This window comes from Pygoscelis adeliae, unplaced genomic scaffold, assembly GCF_000699105.1.
Source record: "Pygoscelis adeliae isolate BGI_AS28 unplaced genomic scaffold, ASM69910v1 Scaffold393, whole genome shotgun sequence".
NCBI classification, from domain to species: domain Eukaryota; kingdom Metazoa; phylum Chordata; class Aves; order Sphenisciformes; family Spheniscidae; genus Pygoscelis; species Pygoscelis adeliae.
In genome coordinates this window covers 209,217-230,134 of record NW_008824376.1, presented here as the reverse complement: position 1 = coordinate 230,134, position 20,918 = coordinate 209,217, and the positions used below count along the sequence as shown (strand labels likewise).

General features: G+C 38.6%; 2 protein-coding genes across 5 annotated transcripts in view; one reads left to right on the top strand and one right to left on the bottom strand.

Annotated features, from left to right (window-relative positions):
* ZCCHC11 (zinc finger, CCHC domain containing 11) overlaps positions 1–15,634 on the top strand; it is a 40,840-nt gene extending 25,206 nt beyond the window's left edge. For 2 of the 3 annotated variants that reach the window (XM_009320186.1, XM_009320185.1), the window contains 11 exons: positions 716–829; positions 1,908–1,985; positions 2,401–2,578; positions 2,932–2,979; positions 3,068–3,150; positions 5,110–5,225; positions 6,918–7,078; positions 8,058–8,155; positions 10,773–11,298; positions 13,879–14,052; positions 15,090–15,634. In XM_009320186.1, coding sequence (XP_009318461.1) covers positions 716–829; positions 1,908–1,985; positions 2,401–2,578; positions 2,932–2,979; positions 3,068–3,150; positions 5,110–5,225; positions 6,918–7,078; positions 8,058–8,155; positions 10,773–11,298; positions 13,879–14,052; positions 15,090–15,181 — 1,668 coding nt within the window. In that variant the 3' untranslated portion in view covers positions 15,182–15,634. The remainder of the gene's footprint in view (positions 1–715; positions 830–1,907; positions 1,986–2,400; positions 2,579–2,931; positions 2,980–3,067; positions 3,151–5,109; positions 5,226–6,917; positions 7,079–8,057; positions 8,156–10,772; positions 11,299–13,878; positions 14,053–15,089) is intronic. The other variant, XM_009320187.1, reaches the window with a different exon arrangement.
* A 1,067-nt stretch (positions 15,635–16,701) lies between these two features.
* PRPF38A (pre-mRNA processing factor 38A) lies at positions 16,702–20,816 on the bottom strand. Of its 2 annotated transcripts, none has more exons than XM_009320183.1 (9): positions 20,656–20,816; positions 19,996–20,117; positions 19,396–19,481; positions 19,108–19,218; positions 18,446–18,558; positions 17,884–17,910; positions 17,707–17,804; positions 17,304–17,352; positions 16,702–17,048 (listed from the first exon to the last, which is right to left on the bottom strand). In XM_009320183.1, the coding sequence occupies exons 1-9, from the start codon at positions 20,790–20,792 to the stop codon at positions 17,006–17,008; spliced, it is 786 nt and encodes a 261-aa protein (XP_009318458.1). In that variant the 5' UTR covers positions 20,793–20,816; the 3' UTR covers positions 16,702–17,005. The 2 variants fall into 2 exon arrangements, with proteins under 2 accessions (XP_009318458.1, XP_009318459.1); XM_009320184.1 differs by having other exon boundaries at positions 16,716–17,048; positions 19,426–19,481; positions 20,656–20,810.
* Positions 20,817–20,918: the final 102 nt, after the last annotated feature.

Below are 20,918 nucleotides of genomic sequence, written 5' to 3'. Positions count from 1 at the left end.
TTTTCCAGACATAGGAGGTTAAAAATGTATTGTTTGTTATGACACATGCTTGAAGCAAAGGGTAGCTTAGAAGCAGATGCTGTAGAAAGGTTATACTGTAATAAGATTTTCAAGCATAGTAAGGTAATTCGCTGATGTTTGTTTTACACTGTGTTGTGCAGGCTGGACCATGGTTTAATTAGGTATCTGTATGTATGCTAGCAAAATGCCAGGTATTGCCTAAGTTGCCAGTACAACATGGAAATACTTGCCTATTAATTAATAATAAAGGGGGGGGACGGGGACGGGGGGGACGGGAACGACACCGAAACAATAAGGAATCATAGAAACAGCTCTAGTAGCATGAGTTTAGGAAAGTTAAATTTTACAGTATTGAAACCTGGACATCAGATGTGAAGATTTGTTGGGATTTCTGTTTTGGGGGTTTTGATTTGGTTTTTTTTTTTTCAATTTGGCACATTATAAACTAAAAAAAAAAATATTTTGGCTATGAGAAGCTTTTCTGGTTTTATGTTACTCAAATTATGCTGTGGATTTGCCAGATGGCACTTGACTCTAAAGACATTTATTTTTCAGGCTTCATAAAACAATTTTTGGTTATGAGATGAATGTATTTTCTGTTACTGGTGGGGTTTCTGTTTGCTCTCTGACATAGTTGTTAGTCTTGAATAATAAAATGTAAATTCAGTATTTTGTTTAAAATGTATTTTTTCAGCGCTGCGATATTGGTGATGCATCCCGTGGTAGTCTGTCTTCGTATGCCTATATTCTTATGGTTTTGTACTTTCTACAGCAGAGAAATCCACCAGTTATTCCAGTTCTTCAGGAGGTAGGTTTTCAGAAAAAGAGGCTATGAAAATAGATGCATTGTTTCTTCAAGCCAAATATGAGAAGTCTGGGCTTTTAGGATCAGGGGGATGAATGAAATATGGGGCCCTTCTGCATTAGCAGGTTCCTAACTCCCGCTTGGTTTTAGTGGGTAAAACTTACCAAGAAAATTACAACAAAATCGGGAATCTGTTGGACCTAAGTTCTGCTGTTACATTTACTTTGGGATTTTGGTCTTATGATGATATTTATATGCTGAACAGGATAGAAAAAAAAATTGGCAGGTGGTATGGAGAGAAGGGAATTGTAATTATGAGACTGCGCCAGATGGTCTTGAGATGCGAGTCCAGCTCTTCCATCAGTTATTGTCAGAAGCACTATTTGTTGCTCAACACCTTATCTGTAAGAGAAAAAGTTTAATTTATGATTTTATGAGGGGGAAAAAAAGGTAACTAATGCTTTGGTACAACTTTAAAGATACTATTTTACATGTGCCATTGCATGGGTGGGGAAAATCTAATTAGTCAGCTATCTACCTCTTCCTGGATACACTCTGGAACTCCCAAGCACTTCTGAAAATTACCCCTTTCTGCCTTTTTTGTTGTCTGCGTGCAAGAGGAAAATCAGCTTAAGCACTGCAGTTGAGACTCAGAGTTTCTTGCTGATACTTTAGTAGTGGTTGGGGGTTGTTATTTTATTGCTATCCTGAGAGTGCATTTAAATAACGGTGGAATTTCCCCTTGGCTTTGTTAAAGTCAAAATGTAATAGGAGTCATAAAGTCTCCTTAGAGATTTTGTGGGCAAGAGGGATGTTGGAATCTTGATGAGGTAACTCAGTCATGTTTTCTTAGTTACAAAGAACAAGTAAAAATAAAATACCCAAATAATTTGAGAGACGTATAGCAATAATGCAAAAAGACTTTCAAACTTTTTACCAATGGGAAATTCTGCCTATATAAGAAGTAATTGTTAAAATTAAAAGATTTATATTTTTGTATTATTTCTTACCAGCAAAACTGCAGGTCTTTTATGGTGACTCTGAATTAGAGTGGTAACTGTGTCCCTCTCTATTTCGGCAGATATTTGATGGAAAACAGATTCCACAAAGAATGGTGGATGGATGGAATGCCTTTTTCTTTGATGACATGGAAGAATTGGTAATATTCTAATTCCAGAAGAGTCACTAAAACTTAAAGCTTGTTTTTATGGGAAAGTAATAAATTTCTAACAGTGTAATATATGAAAGAGTAATTAAACTTCCATATCCATATTATTATAACTTCCCAAATGAGTCCTGTTTTGCTGAAATGAGTGTCTGCTTTTTTTTTTTTTTTTTTTTTTAAATCATTTCTAAATAACATAAATCAGGAAAAATACTTTTTACTCTTAAACAGTCCCGGATTGAGCTCATGTTAACGGTAGTGATTTAACCTTACTTTAACCAGTGAAACTGTTAAAAGTCAAACCAAGTGAAACTGTTCATGGTAGAGAAACTCATAGTTACAGAGGTAGTTCAGGAGAAGAAGTACTTCAGTAACTGTAACTGAAAAAATTGTCTTCAATTGCATGCAGAAGAAGCGTCTGCCTTCTCTTGGAAAGAACACTGAATCACTTGGAGAACTCTGGCTAGGGTTGCTGCGATTCTACACTGAAGAATTTGACTTCAAGGAATATGTGATCAGCATCCGGCAGAAGAAGCTGTTAACTACGTTTGAGAAACAGTGGACATCCAAATGTATTGCCATCGAAGGTACTTATCTCCTGAATTTTTGTTCCATTAATGAGGGAGTGATGAACGCTGTTGCTTGAGGATCTGTTCTCCTTGTTACACAGGATCTTTATGTGAGGAAACTACCATCAATGTTTAAAAAAAAGCATTGTTTGCAAGTCCTACAGCTTACAAAATGAGATTAGACTCCTTACTTTTAGTATATGTCAGTAAATTGCTCTTACTTTATTATGGGTAGTCACATATTTTTAAAACACTCAGCATTGCTTTGCTATCATCTGCTCTGTGAGTGCATTTAAAATGGGATTGTCTGTGTAAAAAAACTTAGTTGCAGCATTTTTTTTCTGATTTGTTTTTCTCCCTTCTTTACACAGATCCTTTTGACTTGAATCATAATCTCGGTGCTGGAGTCTCTAGGAAAAGTAAGTCTACTAATGATTAATGTTCACTAATTTCTCAAGTGTTGTGCCTTTTCTGTTTTTTTCCAATAACTTTGTTTTTCTTCAATAGTGACCAATTTCATAATGAAGGCATTTATCAATGGGAGAAAATTATTTGGTACCCCATTCTACCCAACTGTTGGAAGAGAAGCTGTAAGTTTTCATAGTTTTTAGTATGTTTTTTACTTTTCTTCGTCCACTGAATTGATGCATCCAAAGCAAATCTCTTTTATGTATTTATCAATTTGGTATGGACAATATATGTAATTATAGATCATCTGCCTAAAATGTACGGCTTAGTACTGGACTCCTGCAATATAAAATTCACAGGAGTAGCTGGATAGGTAATGGGTATTTTTGGCAGGTTTGGGTAAAGTAAGCTTGTTTTTGTTTTTTATAAAACTTTTCATTGTGTGACATTATGCATTGCAGAAAACTGCAAAATCGGCTATAAAACCCAGAAACAGCTTTAGGAACTTTACTAGCTATTCATGTAGCTAAAGGAAACAGATTCACGAGATGTTACATTCTACTTATTTTTCCAGTTGGTGGGGAAAGTAAGGTTTGCTGCTTAAGGAAGGAAAAGGACGATGATCGACTTTTTTTTTTTTTTTTTTTTTAATCAGTTGACCTTCAAAATTTGCATAGTGAGTCAGGGTCAGGAATATGTTCATGCAACATCATATTAGAGAAAGTACTCCTTTGTGCTACAGGGTCCAGTCATCGATGCGTAATAGAGAACAATTTTTTTTTTTTATATGAGCGAACAAATAAGCTGGAATTAATATTTTTAACATCTACTTAAAAAGGTGTTTTTTAAGACAGTTTAGAGGACTGTTCTTCCAATGGCTTTCAACAGGGTATGTGTTTCTAAGGGATTTTGAAAATCTTTTGAAAGCTTTAATTTCCCCTCATCCTTCCCTATCATCTCTTTTCCATTTGCTTACTTTATCTGTGTTTTTTCTGAGTTTGTGTTAAATGTTCTTTGATACAGTGACTGTGTTCTGTTTTGTGCTGTGCCTAATAAAATAGAACCTGTTTTTATTGGGGCTTTTGAGTACTACTGTGATACAAATAATAATGAATTACTGTGTGGATGTAGTTACCTGTAACCGACAAACATGTGCGCATATGTAATAAATATTGCTAATAAGTTTTTTTTAATTGTTTGCATACACATTCAACACAAGGCTATAGGGCTTCTGGAAAGCATGTACTGTGTGTTTGTATATGTGGTTGGTTGTGTTCTGCCTCATCTCAGATTTTCACTGAACATTTTACATAAGGATAAAAGGCAAGACAGAAAGCAGCCTTAGCATGCAAATGAGCTGTCTCTTACATGAAGGAAATAATGCCAATAGTATTACATAGCATTTTATTTCTCCAAAGTACCCAACAAAGAAGGAGTTCTTGATCTCCTTCCTAAGTCAATGCCCTGTATTGCAGGTTAGTGGTACAGAGAGGAAACTGTAGCAAAAAGGTTCAGTGAATTACCTGTCTACAGTAGGACTTCGTTCTCGAGCTGGGGTTAGGACATTTCTATTTGTACCTCTATTTCAATCTTTCAGGCAAGATAGTACTTTCACAATGTTTATGTTGCCCAGAGGCTGTGGCCTTTGCGCTGACACACATCAGAACTGCCCTTAGCAAATTGCAGGGGAGGGGAGCGGTATAGGTCAGTGTGCAGATGCTCCATCTGTTTCCCACCTGAGCTTTGTTCTGTCTAGGGGGATATAATCATGTCATTTGGGAAGGGACATAGGCTGCTTCAGAAAGCATACAAGCAGTGACTCAGATACCAAAATAGATCGTATGCAAAAATTGCCCTCTGAGGAGCCTTTGGGGAAGCGGAAGGGAGGCAGCAGGCTGGAGCCTGGATAAGCTGTTCTGCAAATTCAGCCTCTGGCGCTAAGAGTAAATACCCCTTTTTAGCCCAAACTGCTCTACATCTCTGAAAAAGCTGCCATTATCTAGAGGATGAAAAAGACTAGGTATAATCTAAGAAGTAGTGACATTTAGGGAACAATAGGAGATGAAAGCTGTCCGTTTTGCTTTCATTTCTCAGTCTTGTGTGAACGGTTTATATATTGTATGTCTGATGTGTTTTGATAGGAATACTTTTTTGACTCAAAAGTGCTGACAGATGGGGAATTGGCACCCAATGACAGATGTTGTCGTGTCTGTGGAAAAATTGGTCACTACATGAAAGACTGTCCAAAGAGGAGGAGGTAAGTAATATGCAAAGCTAACATAAAATCTTTGAGATTAAATCAGGAGAGATTTGGACATTTGAAATTTTAATGGAAATGAAGAATACACTGAATTGCAGAGAAAATCAAAGCTTCACATCTGATCCTCAGCTTCCCATCCTATTTTTGCTTTTCTTAAGACTATTTCTGATCATCTCTTTAAATCTTAGAGTATTTATGCAAGCACACCCAGAGTAAAATCAATGGTCTATAATGTGTTAATACTTTTGCTTCATGATCTATCTGTAGTTACAGCTTACCTTAAAATTTAGATCAGTAAATTATCTTTTTATAGTGTAAACATTCAGATGGAGACCATACTACCTGACTGCACAATTTGTAATGTATTAAAATGGATTTTCTGTAATAATCATGTTTGGAAGACTGTTGAATTTGAATTGTTCTATAGATCTGATAACGTACCTCTGCAAGGCAGGTAAAAGTTCATTTATTAAAATCTAGGAGTAGTTAAAATGTACATAGTTAAGGTGCATTTCTGTAGCATCATACTAGTGCCAGTCACTTAGTGATCTTGCACTTGTACATTAATTGCACTTAGAGTTTTGGATCCAGTACTCCTGCAAAAGGAGTCCCTAGTACATGCAGGTCAATGTCTCCAAAGAGAGTTTAGCAGGAATTGACAGAGAATGTGCGCTCCTCGCATTTTTATGTCTTTGGATTTTTAATGACCCATTCGGGTAGGTTGTCAGACTCCTCCTAAAACCTGTTTGAAGCCCTTAGAATGCAGATTAAAGTCTGGGCTTTCTCATCTACTCCTTATGTTCAGTTGTGTCCTCCATAACTCTTCAAAAGATTCTTGATCTCTTCCTGCTACAAAGTCCTTATTTACAGCCTTTTGTTCAGTCAGCAGAGTTCAAGATACATGAAACTGGACTGGAACCCTAAGGTCACAGGTTGACTATTTCTTTCAGCCGCTCCCTTAACAAACTCCTCACAAGCACTAGCACATGGAATTGCATCACCTCTTTTCCTTACATCTGCCTCAGGAAAAGAAGTTGTGATCTGCTCTTCACACAAACTGCTACTACAGGACAGCCACACAGACTCTCTCTCAAATTGTATATACAGCTCACAAAATAGTATTAATATTAAACAATCCTACAGATATCATGTGGAAAAAAAACTTTATTTCTTGTCTTGGTTCCTGATCACTAGTTCTTCTCCTGTTTGTTGCATTAGTACTGAATGTTTGAAAGAGCCTTAGTGCTTTCTTTCACATCCTGTCTAGGCTTGGGACGCTAATATACTCTTATAGAGAATTATGCCATCTCCAGTCAGGGGGAAGTTATATCTACAAGATACAGCTAACTTGTTTTGTGTATATTCTGACTCGGTGGGATTGTTGCATAGAACTACTCTTAAACTAACTAGCAGGCTAAACCTACTTAACTGCAGATATAGTTCTGCACTAATACAGTCGGATAGCTTCTGGACAATTCTGGGGAGCTTCTAAGTTTGTTAAGTTTATACAAACAGGTTGTTAACCAGCCCAGATTCTGATAGTGTTTTTTTGGGATTCCTGAGATGTTTGTATTCTGGTACAGCTGTTGGTTATGTAACCATTTCCTTTGAACATACCAGTATCACAACTCTACAGAGATTATTTTTTTTGGTGGTTTTGTGATATTGCTAATAAAAAATATTATTCAGGTTGAAGAAAAAGGAGAACGAGAAAGATGATGAAAAAGAAGTGAAAGAAGACGATAGAGAAACAAGAGAGAAAAGGTGTTTCATCTGTGGGGATGTGGGTCATGTTAGAAGAGATTGTCCTGAATTCAAACAAACCCGTCAGAGAAATAATAGCGTGCCAGGTAAGTTAGTTTATGTGGTGTTAGTATAATTTGAAAGTTCTGAGATCCCTTCTCTCTAGGTCTCTATACAGACCTGGTAATTATCTTAAAAAAATTCTGCAACTAATGATTTCAGTCATTGCAAATACAGCTTTTAGTCTAAGTGTTGCTTTTCTTCAAGGGGAGTAATGCCTCCTGAAGTACAGTCTTTGCATGGGTGGTAAAAATATACTCAGCAGTAACTATAGTGTAGTTCAGGGTATTGCATTATTTGTCTTCCACTCACAATGAGTGCATTTAGGAGTAGTAATAATAGTAATAATTGGGTGCATTTCCTCTTCCAAATGTTTCTCAAATGTTAGCTAACCCTCCATCATCTGTGAGAGGTAAGTAAATGTATTTTCACCAAAAATCAGTGGTCTTAAAGTAACACTTCCAAAAGCATACAGATGCATTAGGAAGCTAGATCCAGCTTTCAAATTACTGTTAGTAATTAGAGACAAGTGTGATTGCAAACCCATTCAAGTTAGGCCTTTAGGTGCCTGTGGTACTTGAAAAAGCAGAGAAAGCAATCATAAATGAACTTCAGAGAGAACCTTGCTGCTTTTCTGTATTCTGATATGCCTTTCTCTCTCTCCTCCCCCCTCCCCCCCTTCTTTGCCCAAAAGTTTCTCCTGTTGCTATTACTATTTAAAATTCCACTGCTTACAGCAATAGCATGGAAACCTGTATAAAGTAGTGCTCCTGCCTGATAGCAAAGTGAGCTTTGTTCATGCTAGAATTTGTATTACTCAGAATTAGATTTTGGGTTTAGCTGCTATACCTATTTATGTTGGCTGTTGCCAGTAGAGGGAAAGCCTTCCACTTAAAGGAGAGGTTAAAGTGATTTACTTACTCTGTGTCACATGAGAGTTAAGGTATTGCTGACTCCCAGTTCTGTGTTCGTTATTCTGTCATCTGTAACCTTGCATTTTTTATTAACATTTTTTTCCTTGATTAGGCACCCAGTTGGTCCGAAGCATGGTAAATTCACAGCTAGTGGCTGTGAGTCAGCAGCAAGTGGAACGACCCTTGCGCACTAGACAGTCATCAGAATGTGTAAGTTCCAATTAGCTATTGTATTGAAGTAAGCAAGCTGTAGCAAACCAGCAATCCTGGGCCATGCTAGGAGCAGGTTTGCACAGTTTTTTCTCAAGAGATTCTGGACTTTATAATGACAACATTGCACTCTGTCAGTTAATGAAACTTTGATTTATAATATAGTGTCTCTTGGAGAGCATTTATGGTCTCTCAATATGGAAACTACATAGTCAAATTTCATATGAGAGAGCTTGCAATTCTGAAAGGCCAGCTTCACTATCTTTGAGATTTAAGCTAGGATGCCTTTTGAAGTCTTGTGCTTAGTTATTCTGGCAATGTTCTGGAGTTACTAAGGGAAGTAAAGCATAGCTCATCGTTAATATTCTGGAGAGTTAGGTTTGTGACTATCATGATTCTCTGTGGTTTAAGAGAACTGACTTAAGGGACTGTCATGAACAGGCAGGGAACACAGATGAATCGTACTTCAATTCAGATGTGATACACAGGGCAAAAATCTGCCAGAGCACACTAGAAGCACAAACAGAACAATGGGGAAATTTTTGGTAGTTTTCTCTTAGAATTTGTTCAAGTCTGTAGAACTAGATAAAATATGTTTAACCTGCTTCTAAGCGGAGATGGATAGCAGAGGGTATTTGAGCAAATACAGTTGTTGGCATTTAGTGTTTTTGGAGTACAGAATACAGCAGAAATTAATTAGTTTTAAGCTATTAGTCTGAGAAACATGTGCCTGGTAATGAAACTGGCAAGTAAGCAAACATAGTAATCAGGGCCTGCTGATCACTAATGCTCTTTGTTCAGTTTACTACTTTAGGTATAAAGTATTTCCTAACTGATCAGCAAGCATTTATTGAATGTTTGCTCCAGTAACAGAGGCTTTATGACATCATTTTTACTATAATAATATGCTGTAAAGGAGGGAATGATATAGCCCCAATCTAAGCAAAGGGCTGAACTGCCACCATGCTATCACATGACACAGGAGTATCTTTTTAGGAGCATTATATTTCTGCTTGGGAAATTGAAGCTGGACATGTGGGTGCACACACTGTCAGGCACATCATGCACACTGGACCTGCCGCATGTGCACATTCTTGTGTCATCTGGATGTCATGGACTCTGTGTGTGTGTTGCATGGTTGTCATTTGGCCAGGATTTCTTTGTGAATATGTGCTGTCCAGGGATTGTTTGAGGAGAATGGGAAGGGGGAATGTCAGTGGAGCAAGAGGGAGAGAAAAGGGAAAGCAGGAGTGTGGAAGCAGACCAAGAGGCTGGAACTCAACATTTCTCCTCTCCTGCTGCTGGCATGTCCAATGCATGCTTGTGGTAGTTTAATGTTTGCAGGAAGGCTGTAGTCAGTGCATGTGCTCTATTTTTTATAACATTTGAACTGTTAAACTGGTCGTTGTCTTTCAAATCCCAGGTTTTACCTTCTCTTCCTGGTTTGATAGAAAGGCACAGGAGGCGCTTATATAAGAACAGCTGGAGTAGCAGCAGGGAGCAATCCCAGCTTCTGGGTTCAGCTTTTGCCCAGGCAAAGACACGCAGTATGCTGCTGTAAGGAACGCTCTGAAAGGCTGGCGTGGGAAGTCCTGCAGACCTCTAGTTATTGAAGGAAAGTGACTGCCAATTTAAACGGACAGGCAGGCAGTCATGGATAGTGACAAGCTGCAGAAACCTTTAACTTCAGATGCTTGACAGCAGCTGAGTTACTTGGAGCTTAGCTGTCTGCTATAGTCTATGGAGAGAGACAAGCAACTGCAGGGGGAGATTGAGATCTGAGATTCAGGTAATCATCTCTAGTTTAGGTAGCTGTCTGTCATTTGAATTTCTTTTTGGAGGCACCTATCTTATGCCATCACCATCTCGTCTCAGTGCTTGAAACCAGATTAGGTTAATCCAGACATTGGTAATAAATATTGGCAGATAAACTGGGGAACTCTTTTCTCAGCCACCCCAGTTCCTGAAGTGCTTTTCTGCTTAGTTGCAATACCAAACAGATGAAATAGGCTCATGCCTGTTTCTTTTGTTGGTGAAAGGGAAAACTTTGTCAGAGCTCTGCAAAGGCGGTAATAATTGCTATTTCTGTGCCTTTAGCCATGGCTTAACATCAGGATATGGAGGTTGAAACTGGTTTTTTGGAGTTTCAATTTCTTGTTTAACAGATTAAATAAAAATTAAAGAAGTATTAGGAGCTTGCTTTGGAATTACTTGAAAAAGTGTCTGTAGTAATACGAATCACTCTGTTTAGAAGTAAGGTAATTAGTTAATGAGGTTCTGGGCTGTAAATAAGTAGGGTGGGGAAGACACTGATTAAAAATCAGAAACAGATGTGTGAGGAGTCTAATGAAGAGCTTGGGGCTAATGTTTGCTCAGAACGATGTTTCTGATGGTGGGATGTGCCACATTAAGGCCAAATATCTGATGGTGAAAATCAGTGTCAGTTGAACTGCACTTATTTAAACCAGCAGGAACTTGGGTGCAGTATTTGGGGTGTTACTGGGGGGTGCTTTGCCTTTTTTCTGAATAGTCTAATACAGTGGGTGCTTGTTAAAGAAAAACACCATTAAATAGCTAGTGAACTAATCAGAAATACATACTTTTTTTTCCCCTCCAGTCTGATTCGCATCAGTCATCTTACTCTCCACAACCTCAACAATTTACACAGAATTCCTCTCAGCCAGCCTCCATTAACCAGACTCAGCCACAACCAATATCCCAGTCTAAGCACGTTCCGCAACCACAGCAGGGTGCACAGCCACCCCATCAGGTCCAGCTGCCTTTGTTTAACTTTCCCCAATCTCCCCCAGGTCAGTATTCCACCTTGCATAACCTGGGACTACTTCAGATGCACCATCACCACCAAATTCAGCTTCCCAACACTTCTTGGCCTATTCATGGGCCCGTTATTCACTCTGCACCGGGTAACCCTCCTCATTCTACAAATGTTCCATTTTCTATGAGATCTGGCAGCAGCAGCACCACAAATAACCAGAGCAGTGTAAGCTTGAATGATCCCAGTATCATCTTTGCACAGCCTGCTGCCAGGCCCATGGGAATCCCCAGCACTTCTCATGAGGGACACTGGCACAATCCTGTGACTCCAAACTCACTGGTGAACAATGGCACTGTGGGGAATTCAGGTAACTCTTCTCTGTTGTATCAAACCTCTCGCACTTTGTGTACAAGTGTTAAGTGTTACAGAAACAGCTAACTCTTTCAAGTTGTTTTATATTAAAAATAACAATGCTTAAGAAACTGAGTCATTACCTTCACTCTTAACATTTTCATAGGAAAAAAATTAGGCGAGTTGGATCATTGTAACTTTCAGGCATTGGTCCTATCTGCCATTAACGGCTGTGCAACACATGAGAAATCATGCATTCAACTGAGAAATGTTTTAATAATTGTTTGAGTCTAAAGCACATTTCTGTGAATATGCTTACAAATACGGTTTCCATTTATGTTGTTATGTAGTTTATTAGATGAATGCTGACACTGCAACTATGAACTTAGAGACTGCCAGAATTATGGTTGTGCAAGTTGAATATTGCCTCTTTGCATTTAGTGCAATATAACATGATCTTATGCATTCTTTTTTCCTATAGTTTATCCTGCCACATTTAATTTCCATAATCTTGATGTCATTTCCTGAAAATACTTCATACAGATTTTCCCTGCGACAAGTGGGCAACAGCCTTTTGCCTCATACCAAAGCCAAGTACATTTGTATGTTTGAGGCTGAGAAAAACAGTATATAGTAATTAAAGCCCATACAGTTTTCTGTGCAACATAAACCATGGCAGCCCCTAAATTTTAACTGTGATCTTTAGATCATGATTATGGTCTTTTGATTTATTCTGTGTGTAACTCCTCCTATGTTTTAAAAAAATACATCCATCGTACAATATACTGATGCAGTTGTTCATCACGAGATGGAAATTTTGAATCTCCTGCACAGCCTTTCTCTGCACTAATAAGGTGATTGACAGCAACAGTAGACTTTCAGCTGAGTCAACAGTATTGGATGAGGTATAATTCACCAGTGAGTTTCAGGTATTTGTTGAGATGCTGGAAATGCATGTTTTTCTATTCAGAGCTTTGTGGGGAATATATTTTAGAGGATACAGAAACTGCTACCGGTGTGTTTTCTGTGCCTTCAGTGTGCTTTGTCCCTACCTCTCCGTTTCTGATCTTAATTCTCTGTCCAGGCTCGTGTGCCCCTCCTCCATGTCCCCCCCAGCTCCAACTTTTTCTCAAGCAGGTCCTTCCAATCCAAGTTGTCTTACCAAGGTAGCTGCCTTCTTTCAGACAAGCTCCCCAAATCCTAGTTTCTGCTCCATTCTCCCTTGACAAGTCCCGTTTCTCATCATACAGTCAGTCAGTCCTTGTCTTCAGTCTTTTTCCTTTTGCTCTATCTCAGCTTGTTTGCTTCCGCTCTCATTGTGCCTGCACAGAAGGTTTCCCAGTTTTCTTGTGCTGTCAGTGACAGTATTTTTTTTTCCCTTCCCTCAACCTCCATCTATTTCCAATCTCATCACACTCCTTTTCCTAGTTCCCAGTCCTAGTATTTTTCCTCTTTGTATTTTAATCAGTTTTGTTTCCTTTTTGGCTTAGATGCCATTAAGGTGGGGTCACTGGGTAGGCGCACAGTAGAGATGAGCTGTCTTCTCTCTGAAGCCTGCTTTCTTACTTGCTTGGGACCATTTGAGAACAGTAAGTTTGTGGAAACTTCGTGTTGGCTCACATAACCTTGACTTGGAAGGAATGACTTGACTTTCTTTTCAGTAGGCAACTCATCAGAAGTAGGATCATTAGAAGTTTCAGACAGACAACTTTTTTTCATGCATACTCCAGAGCCATGCTTCATGTTTTATTGTATAAAAGTTAGTGTTCTTCTTAAATGCATAGCTCTCTTTTATTTAATGAAAGTCTGTCTGCAAGGTTTTTTTAATGATGGGCCTGAAGGGGAACTGATATACTGAGAAGGATAGTTACTTAAATTTATTTATTTATTTTTAAATGTACATTGATCAAGTTTTTAAATTAGCAGGCATTGCTGTGTCTTATAAAATTGGGAGCTATGAACAAAAAGAGCAGGATTAGTAATACAGCATTTGGCATCAACTGTTGTGTGTCCTGCCTCCTTGGATGCTTGATTTCTCATCCTTAATGCTGCAGTAATACTGGATTTGTAATTTAAATTGCTTACAATTTGTGTACGTATTTCAAAAGTTTTCTCTCTAAAAATCAATTTTAAGTTGGTCCGATGATCTAGATACCAAGTTTCTTAAGCATACAAGTATTAGCGGAATTCCAGTGTACATCTGAGAATTATTTCTTGCAGTAGGATAATAGCTTTCATGTCATAGTTATGTCAGTGATAGTGAATATCTGTGTGGGATCAGATATTAGTAACATTGTTCAGACCTTGTATTTTTCATCATGAGAATGACATAGGAATAATGAAATTGTAGGTCTTGATTTTAATACTGATTCATCCTCTGTCTTCCTCCCCAATAAATTCTATTATAGTGAATAATGAAGTAATTTAGGTGATAATTTTTATTGATGTATATTTAAAAAAAAATAAAAGAGTAGCACATCAGACTAATCACATTAAGTCCCCTGCAAACTGTTATTTAAGATGTAAATTGTATTTGTGACTTACTGTTTAATTATTTCAACTTGCAATGTGCTTTTCCCTTTCAATTGAAAAATAGATCAGGGTTTCCAAGGACAGTTTGGTAAAATGAACCCTCCTTCTGTCCCTTGGGACCATGGGACCCCTACCCATTTTCCTCTCCTCCGAGGAGCGTGGCCTTACAATATGCCTCAGAACTACATGCAGCAGGGAAATGCCAGCTATCCACCGAACAAACCTTTCTACCCTCAAGGTACTAGAACTAGTATATGAATCAACAGCTCATGCAACGTGTCTCTTTACTGTCTCAAAGGCTTTAAAAGCCAAGGAATCATGTTTCACTTGCTAGGCTCCCTGGAACCATAATGAATCCAAGAGTCAAATCAACGCTTCGGCTTCCTGTATGGATGGATGAAAATCTTTGTGGGAGGGAAGGGGTTAAATCAAATTCTGAAATCTGAGCCAATTTGCAGTCTGTTGCACTTCTAGCCTCTTTCTCCTTCACTGCTGCTGTCTCACTGTAGAGCCACGTCTGCTGCAATAGAGGTTAAGATGATTTGCTCACGAGCGTGTTAAGAATATGAAGAAATTTTTGTCCTAATTCATTTTACTTGGCTTTTGTACCATGCCTTGTGGAATGACTTACATAGATAAAAACTTGCAAGACCATAGAATAATTCAGGTTGGAAGGGGCCTCTGGAGGTTACCTAGTCCAACCTGTCTGCAGTCAAAGGAGCACTAACTTCAAAGTTAGATCAGGTTCGGTTATTCAGGATACTTTGAAGGACTGACTTTATCTCAGCTCTTTCTGATGCTAGTGAATGGTAAAGGTGTTCAGCATCTGGCAGGACTGGGAAAGGCTGTAGGAAAAAGACCTTTGGCTCCACTAAGAGAAGCTATGCCCAAATTTTACTTGGAGGCTTTGCAATTAACATGTTGCTGGGTCACCTAGTATAAAATGAGAGATACTGGCACCAAATCCTTTTTTCAAGATCTAATCGATTGGCTGTAACAAGGTTTCCAAGTGAGACCCATATTTAAAAATCCTGAAATTATTTTTGTTAAATAACTAAAGTAATGCAACAAAATGATGTATTGATGATTCTGAGGGAATTTTGGAGATAGGATTAAAGTAATACTGCATTGTCCCATTAAATGGGTTAATTGTACAGATAGCATTTGTGTCAGTCTAGTAAATGACTTTATTTCTAAGATTAATACATTGAATATAGCCAAGCACTGTTAGATACATATAATTTGCTGAAGTAATTGTAATCCATTTTCTTTTAGCTGGTCCACTGATGCAGAGTAACCAGCGATTCTCGCTTCTGTCTCAAGGACACCCACACTTGAATCTGAATTACATTCAACAGAAAAAGTGAAATTTCATGGGATTGTGGGTGGGTGGGGGGAGGGGAGGAAAAAAATTCAGGTTCTGATTTAAAATCTTAATGCAACGTGTTTAGATACAAGATTATTTAAGACTGTTTTTAAACTGTATCATTTGTACATAGATATGAACTATAGTTTTTACTAGTATCACAAAACTGAGTGATACAAATTTCATCTATTTTATTACCCTATTTTTAAGGGGAATTGTGTTTTGTTTTATCTTGATAAACTGTAAAGAGAGAGAATTTTTAAAATTAAGTTCTTTATTTTCTATTAGCTGTATTCATACTTTGGTTGCTTCAGACTTTATATATATTGTTCTAAAAAAATAAAATTAGAAGGGGATTTCATGTGTTTAAAAATTTGTCACTTCTATTCTTTACAGAACTATGTAGTGCCAAAAAACTTTTTAAAAGAAAAATAAAACTGCAAAAAAAGGACATAAGACTTTTTCCTCTTCCCTATTTGTATGCATGCTTGCATTTAACTGTAATTAGGAAACCAGAATAATAAAAATGGCTTTAATTTAGGTATCTGAAAGAAGAGATGAAAGATAAGCAGCTATAACGAGTCATACAATCAGTATATCTGTTTTCCCCCATGCTGGTGTGATTGCCATGTGTCTTTCTCGTAAAATACTTGATTTGAGGGAAGAGTACACCTGCTTTTTGGTTTATAAACTTTGCAAAATAATATGAAAGTACTCTAGAAAAATCAGGCTGTACTATGAAGTAATTTTAAAGAGGACTTTCCATAAATTCACTTGCCATACTACTTTTTGTGTTGTCAGCAGTCATTAGGCAATATGTGAAAATATTTAAGCTATAAATGCAGTGTTCAGGAGGTAAATCTGTCAGTCCCTGCTCCTGAAGCAAGACTATGAATAAAGGGATGGTACACAAGGGGGTTTAACACAACCGATTTCCTGTGATATATAATTAAATGTACTAAGATGAGAACTCTAAGTTGAGTAAGAGCTTAATTATTCATTTGAAAAACAGGGACTTGCTGAATGCTGACTTCATTCGGAGAAGGTAGAGCTGAGCACAATTGTGTCATATTCTGTCCCCAGTCACAGGTGGGCCACAAACTATGCTCAAAGTAGTGGTTTACTGTCTTTAAATATACTGAATAACTTCTTGCCTGAAAAGAATTAAGTGAACCTACTTGAAGCTTCTAAACTGTCTGATAGTAGCATCAGAAGAAGCATATTATTAGACTTAAGGAGGATTCTTACAAAGGAACCAGTAACAGCTGTGTGTTGGAGAGTTATTTTAAGTTAGCTCTTCCTTTTAGTAAACACACTGGATTATGACAGTCTTACTTCCTTTCCTGTACTGGAGGTTTGAGATAGTTCAGGCTGGTCAGTGTTTGTAACTTGAATATATTCTCACTTTGGCAACTGAATGCAGTGGCTGTTTGTCAGAACAACACCCTGATTTGAGAATGATGCCAGCTTCAACTAGGAGACATCTAAACAAAGTTATTATGAAAGAAACAGCAAGGAGCCTTTAAAGACACACCACCACCCCCTTTTTTAATTGCTCTTCACTAGCTTTTACAGGCCTTGAGAAAAACAATTTTAAAACAATCCTCAAATTCTATCACACGGATGGGTAATTAACTACATAAAAAGTATCCTTAGCTTTCTTTTAATAAAAAACCCCCGAACAAACAAGACTTGTACAAGAGGAGAAGGATTAAAGAAATGGACTGCTAAAGCAGCCAGTACATGTCCAGCTGTCCCATAAAGCAAATAGGACAGTATTAGACTGCAGTTCAAGGTCCTTAAACTGTGTGCTGGATTTAGTTTGTTATTCATTCCCTCGCCGACTCTTCTTGTGACTTTTCTTAGATCTGAAACAGAAAAAAAAAAGCCGTATGACACAGTACTAGTAATTGTTTCGAAAGACCAAGGTGATTCATAGCAGTAAGTGGTGTTTTCTGTAGTTGAATATGGATAGTGTGACTTGACTACAACACTGAAGGAGGTACTGTATGAAATATTTCATCTCCAACATTGTAAGATGACCTTCAGTCCCCAAGATTAAATGACAAGTAAGAGCTCCTACAGCAGTATAGAGACCCTTAGGAAATAGGCCGAGCCTTTACCTTTCAGGTGATTTGGAATGACTTCTGTGTCTGTGACTACGATGATGCCCTATGAGATAGAAAGGTAACAGTTACTTCCATAGACCCTGGAATTCTTGTTTGTTTTGCTAATGCAATCCACTTCTAGTGACCAAGTGTCCTAGATAATGCCAGAACAACCCTAGCCTTAATTAGGCACTCAAATTAACCTCCTGGCAAATATTTGAAAAACATACTCAAGGCAATTTTGCATGTATTAAAGGAGTTCTCCAGGTATGCTTTCATATAACTAGTAGTTTTATGAGCCAGATTAAGCACCTATACTACCTTCTTCATACGGAGACACAGACTTTTCTTGCAGTGGATGGTTCTGCTGATTAACTCTGGCAAGTCTTTTGTCTGTAAATGGAAAAAAAAAAAATACCTGGAGATTTAGATCTTGATCTGTGGCGCCTCTCCCTGGATCTGCTCCGGTGTCGTCTTGGGCTTTTGCTGCGGTGTCTCTCCCGGCGTGGTGACGGACTGAGAGAAAGGAAGCTTTTAAGATAGCCATACTAAAAATGCACACATTCTAAGATTAAATAATATAATAAAAGACTACCTTCTTCTCTTTGGAGAGCGGCTTCGCCTGTAATTTGGGGAGAAAAAAAAGAGTTGCTAAAAATCATTAGCAGAACCAGCTGTTCAATTTCCCATATTCTCCAGCAACAGCACCAGGGCTTCCTTTGCACTCCCCCGTGTCCCCAGTTAGTGTGTGTTTGGCCTGCTGCACAAGAGGCAGTACATGCTTCCGGACTGGCCCATACAGTGAGCAAATGAGGTTAACAATGAGTTTTTCCTAGCTTAGTTAAGAACAATTAACAGGATTTTCTCTGCAGCCTCTGGCTTACATGGAAACAAAGCGCTTGGTTCTCCTTATATCTTTGCTGTAGTGTGAAATTTAGCCAAAGTTGGCCAGCAGGTTCAAGAGTTACTGAAGGACTAGAGAAACAGGCAGATGAGTTGACTGTGGCTATGGACTCCAACTCCTTACTTTAGGAAGTGGCTAAAGGAATTGGGAGGTGTAAGAGATTCTGGCTGAATTGTCATCTTCACTTCTATGCTTTGCTCCAGCCATCTGCACTACAATAGGAAAAAATACTGCTCAAGAAGAGCCATGTCACCTTCTTGGAGACCTGCTTCGGCTCCGCCTGTATCGCACAGCTGGAGATCTGCGAGGTTTATCAAGGTCTCTGTAGCCTCTTCTGCGGTGGTCAGGAGAGGGTGCTCGTTCCAGCTGGAAACAATGGTGGGGAAGGTTCTGTAAGTCTTGTTTCATCAAGCTTTTTATCTATCAGTAAAGATTTCTGAACAATATACGTGACAAAAGTAATGCAATCAAGCTTCCCCATCCTCAAGTATTTCATATTCAGAAGTGAGTGGTACTGCCCAAGTTTGCCAACTGGAAATTAAAATGGCCACCTCTCACACTGTTGATTCTTAAGAAGTACAGCAGAATTGACTATGATGGTCACCATAACTTTCATCATCACCTTTAGTTCTCTCCATTACATATGTATGTAAAACAATTTATCTGAAATATGTTTAACACAGAACAGATCCAGATTTGTGAATTTCAGGAGACAGAAAAGCTTGACAAACACAGAGCACTTGAGAACTGCTTCAGGGTCTAACAAGTTCTCGCAAGCAGCTTATATGAAAATACGTTAAGGGGGAGATAAGAGTTGCAAGCAGCCTCCCCTCAAATATTTCTCATAGGCCATGAAGTGTTCTGTTGTGGTTCAGCACCAACTTTAACTATTCCCTTCCAAAATAGTTCACCAACCTTTTCGTCTTCCTCTTCCTCCTCCTCACTAGATTCTACATCATCCATGTCTTCTTCCAGAGCACTAACACGAGGCTCGAGTTGCTCAGCTTCTTCCAGAACATACCGTTTCTAGAAAAATTACAACTTTAACTTAGATAATAACCCAAGTAAGAAGAACAAACACCTAAGGAGGCATCTTGTGTGCCAGAAGGGCCTGTATCATAGCTTTATGCAACAAGCCAGTAGCTGATACAACTATTGAGTCTGATGCAGTTAAGAATTCCATAGCCATCTACTTTTCCAAACCTGTAATCGAGGCAGAATGATATCGCATACACGTTCCTCGTGGAGTAGTTCATCAATAAATTCATCCACATGCATCAGTTCAAATTCTGGTGGGGAAAAAATAGCATTTAAAAGACAAAGAAGATTAACACTAATGGCTAGAGTAAAGATGAAACACTTCAGACAATTTATGTCAAGTGGGCTGTACAAACAACAGTTCTAAAATCATTCTCAAAGATGAGGAAAATCATTAGGCCTATCTTGCAAAAAGGAAATTACTGCACAGCTAGGATTAGCAGATTCACAGAGCTTAAACCAGCACTCAAATGGTGTTTCTTTGGTATTTATGGAACTGCATCTCAGTGCCAGTCAGAAAACACAAGCACTCGGGGAAAGCAAAATAAGCAGGGTAGTTCTCATTTGTACCAGTCAGCAAGACTAGCAACAAACGATCCAAAGGTTGAATAAGCAAAAGTAAGGCTTCAAGAAGATGGTTATGCCACAATTTTTTAAGCTTATATTACTAAATAGAATATTTACTTTTATCTAGCGTGATATGCTTTTTTAACAAAAGGTCATCTATGAGGTACTAAGAAACCACAACTGAGTAAGAGTGCTTACCCCCATTTCTGTTCTGACTTTTTATTTTTCGATAGTCATTGTACAGTGGTTCAAGATACTTGTAGCAGTCAATGGCAGTGCCTGTCAATCTCATGTACAATGCACCAAGCATTCGGACATACCTGAAAAGTAAACCATTTCATGTATCTGAGCTTTTTGCGTAGTTAGCAGTTTAGACAGGAGTTTCTCCCATAAGTTTCTAAGGAAAATCAGTACACTAAACAGAACATACGACCGTGTAGATTGTCTCCTTCAAGTGCTCAAGTATATATATAGATATATGTATAAAAAAATATATATACACTTAAGGATACATACATAATCTCTGTATGGGTGCATTATCACTCACAAAGGCAAAAGAAATATTGAAGAAAAAGTAGATTAATATGGCTCCCTTAATGCACCTCGTTCTAAATACTTCAGGCGGAGGTGTGTTATCACAGAGAGCACATGCCACAAAGGCAAGCCATTCCAACAGTCCGGGTGACAAGGAGAGCAGTCCTGAAAGCAAGAGGAAGGACGTGCTTCTTAGCAAGGAGAGTTTATCAGGGCCCGCTAAAAGCTAAACCCTGAACCCTGCTCTGAGGTTTCCCTGGCTGTTTTGGACAGTTTCATTCAGCACAACAACCAAAAGAGGGAAACATCAAGCTACCAACTTACTTGAAGTCCTCGTTTTTTATGAACTCCACGATGATGTCCTTTTCGGGCTGGATCTGCAGCATCTTCAGCGTCAAGCACAAGAAGGGCGTAGGCTTAATGTTCCCACCGTAGACGCCCCCCACGTACTTCAGCTCCATGGCCTTGTCCACCACCAGCTCGGCTAGGAGAGGGACGGGCCGTCAGCCCAGGCTCCTCATCGAGCACCCCGCCGAGCCCCCTCCCGGCCAAGCCCCACCCCGCCCCGCCCCGCCATACCCGTCAGG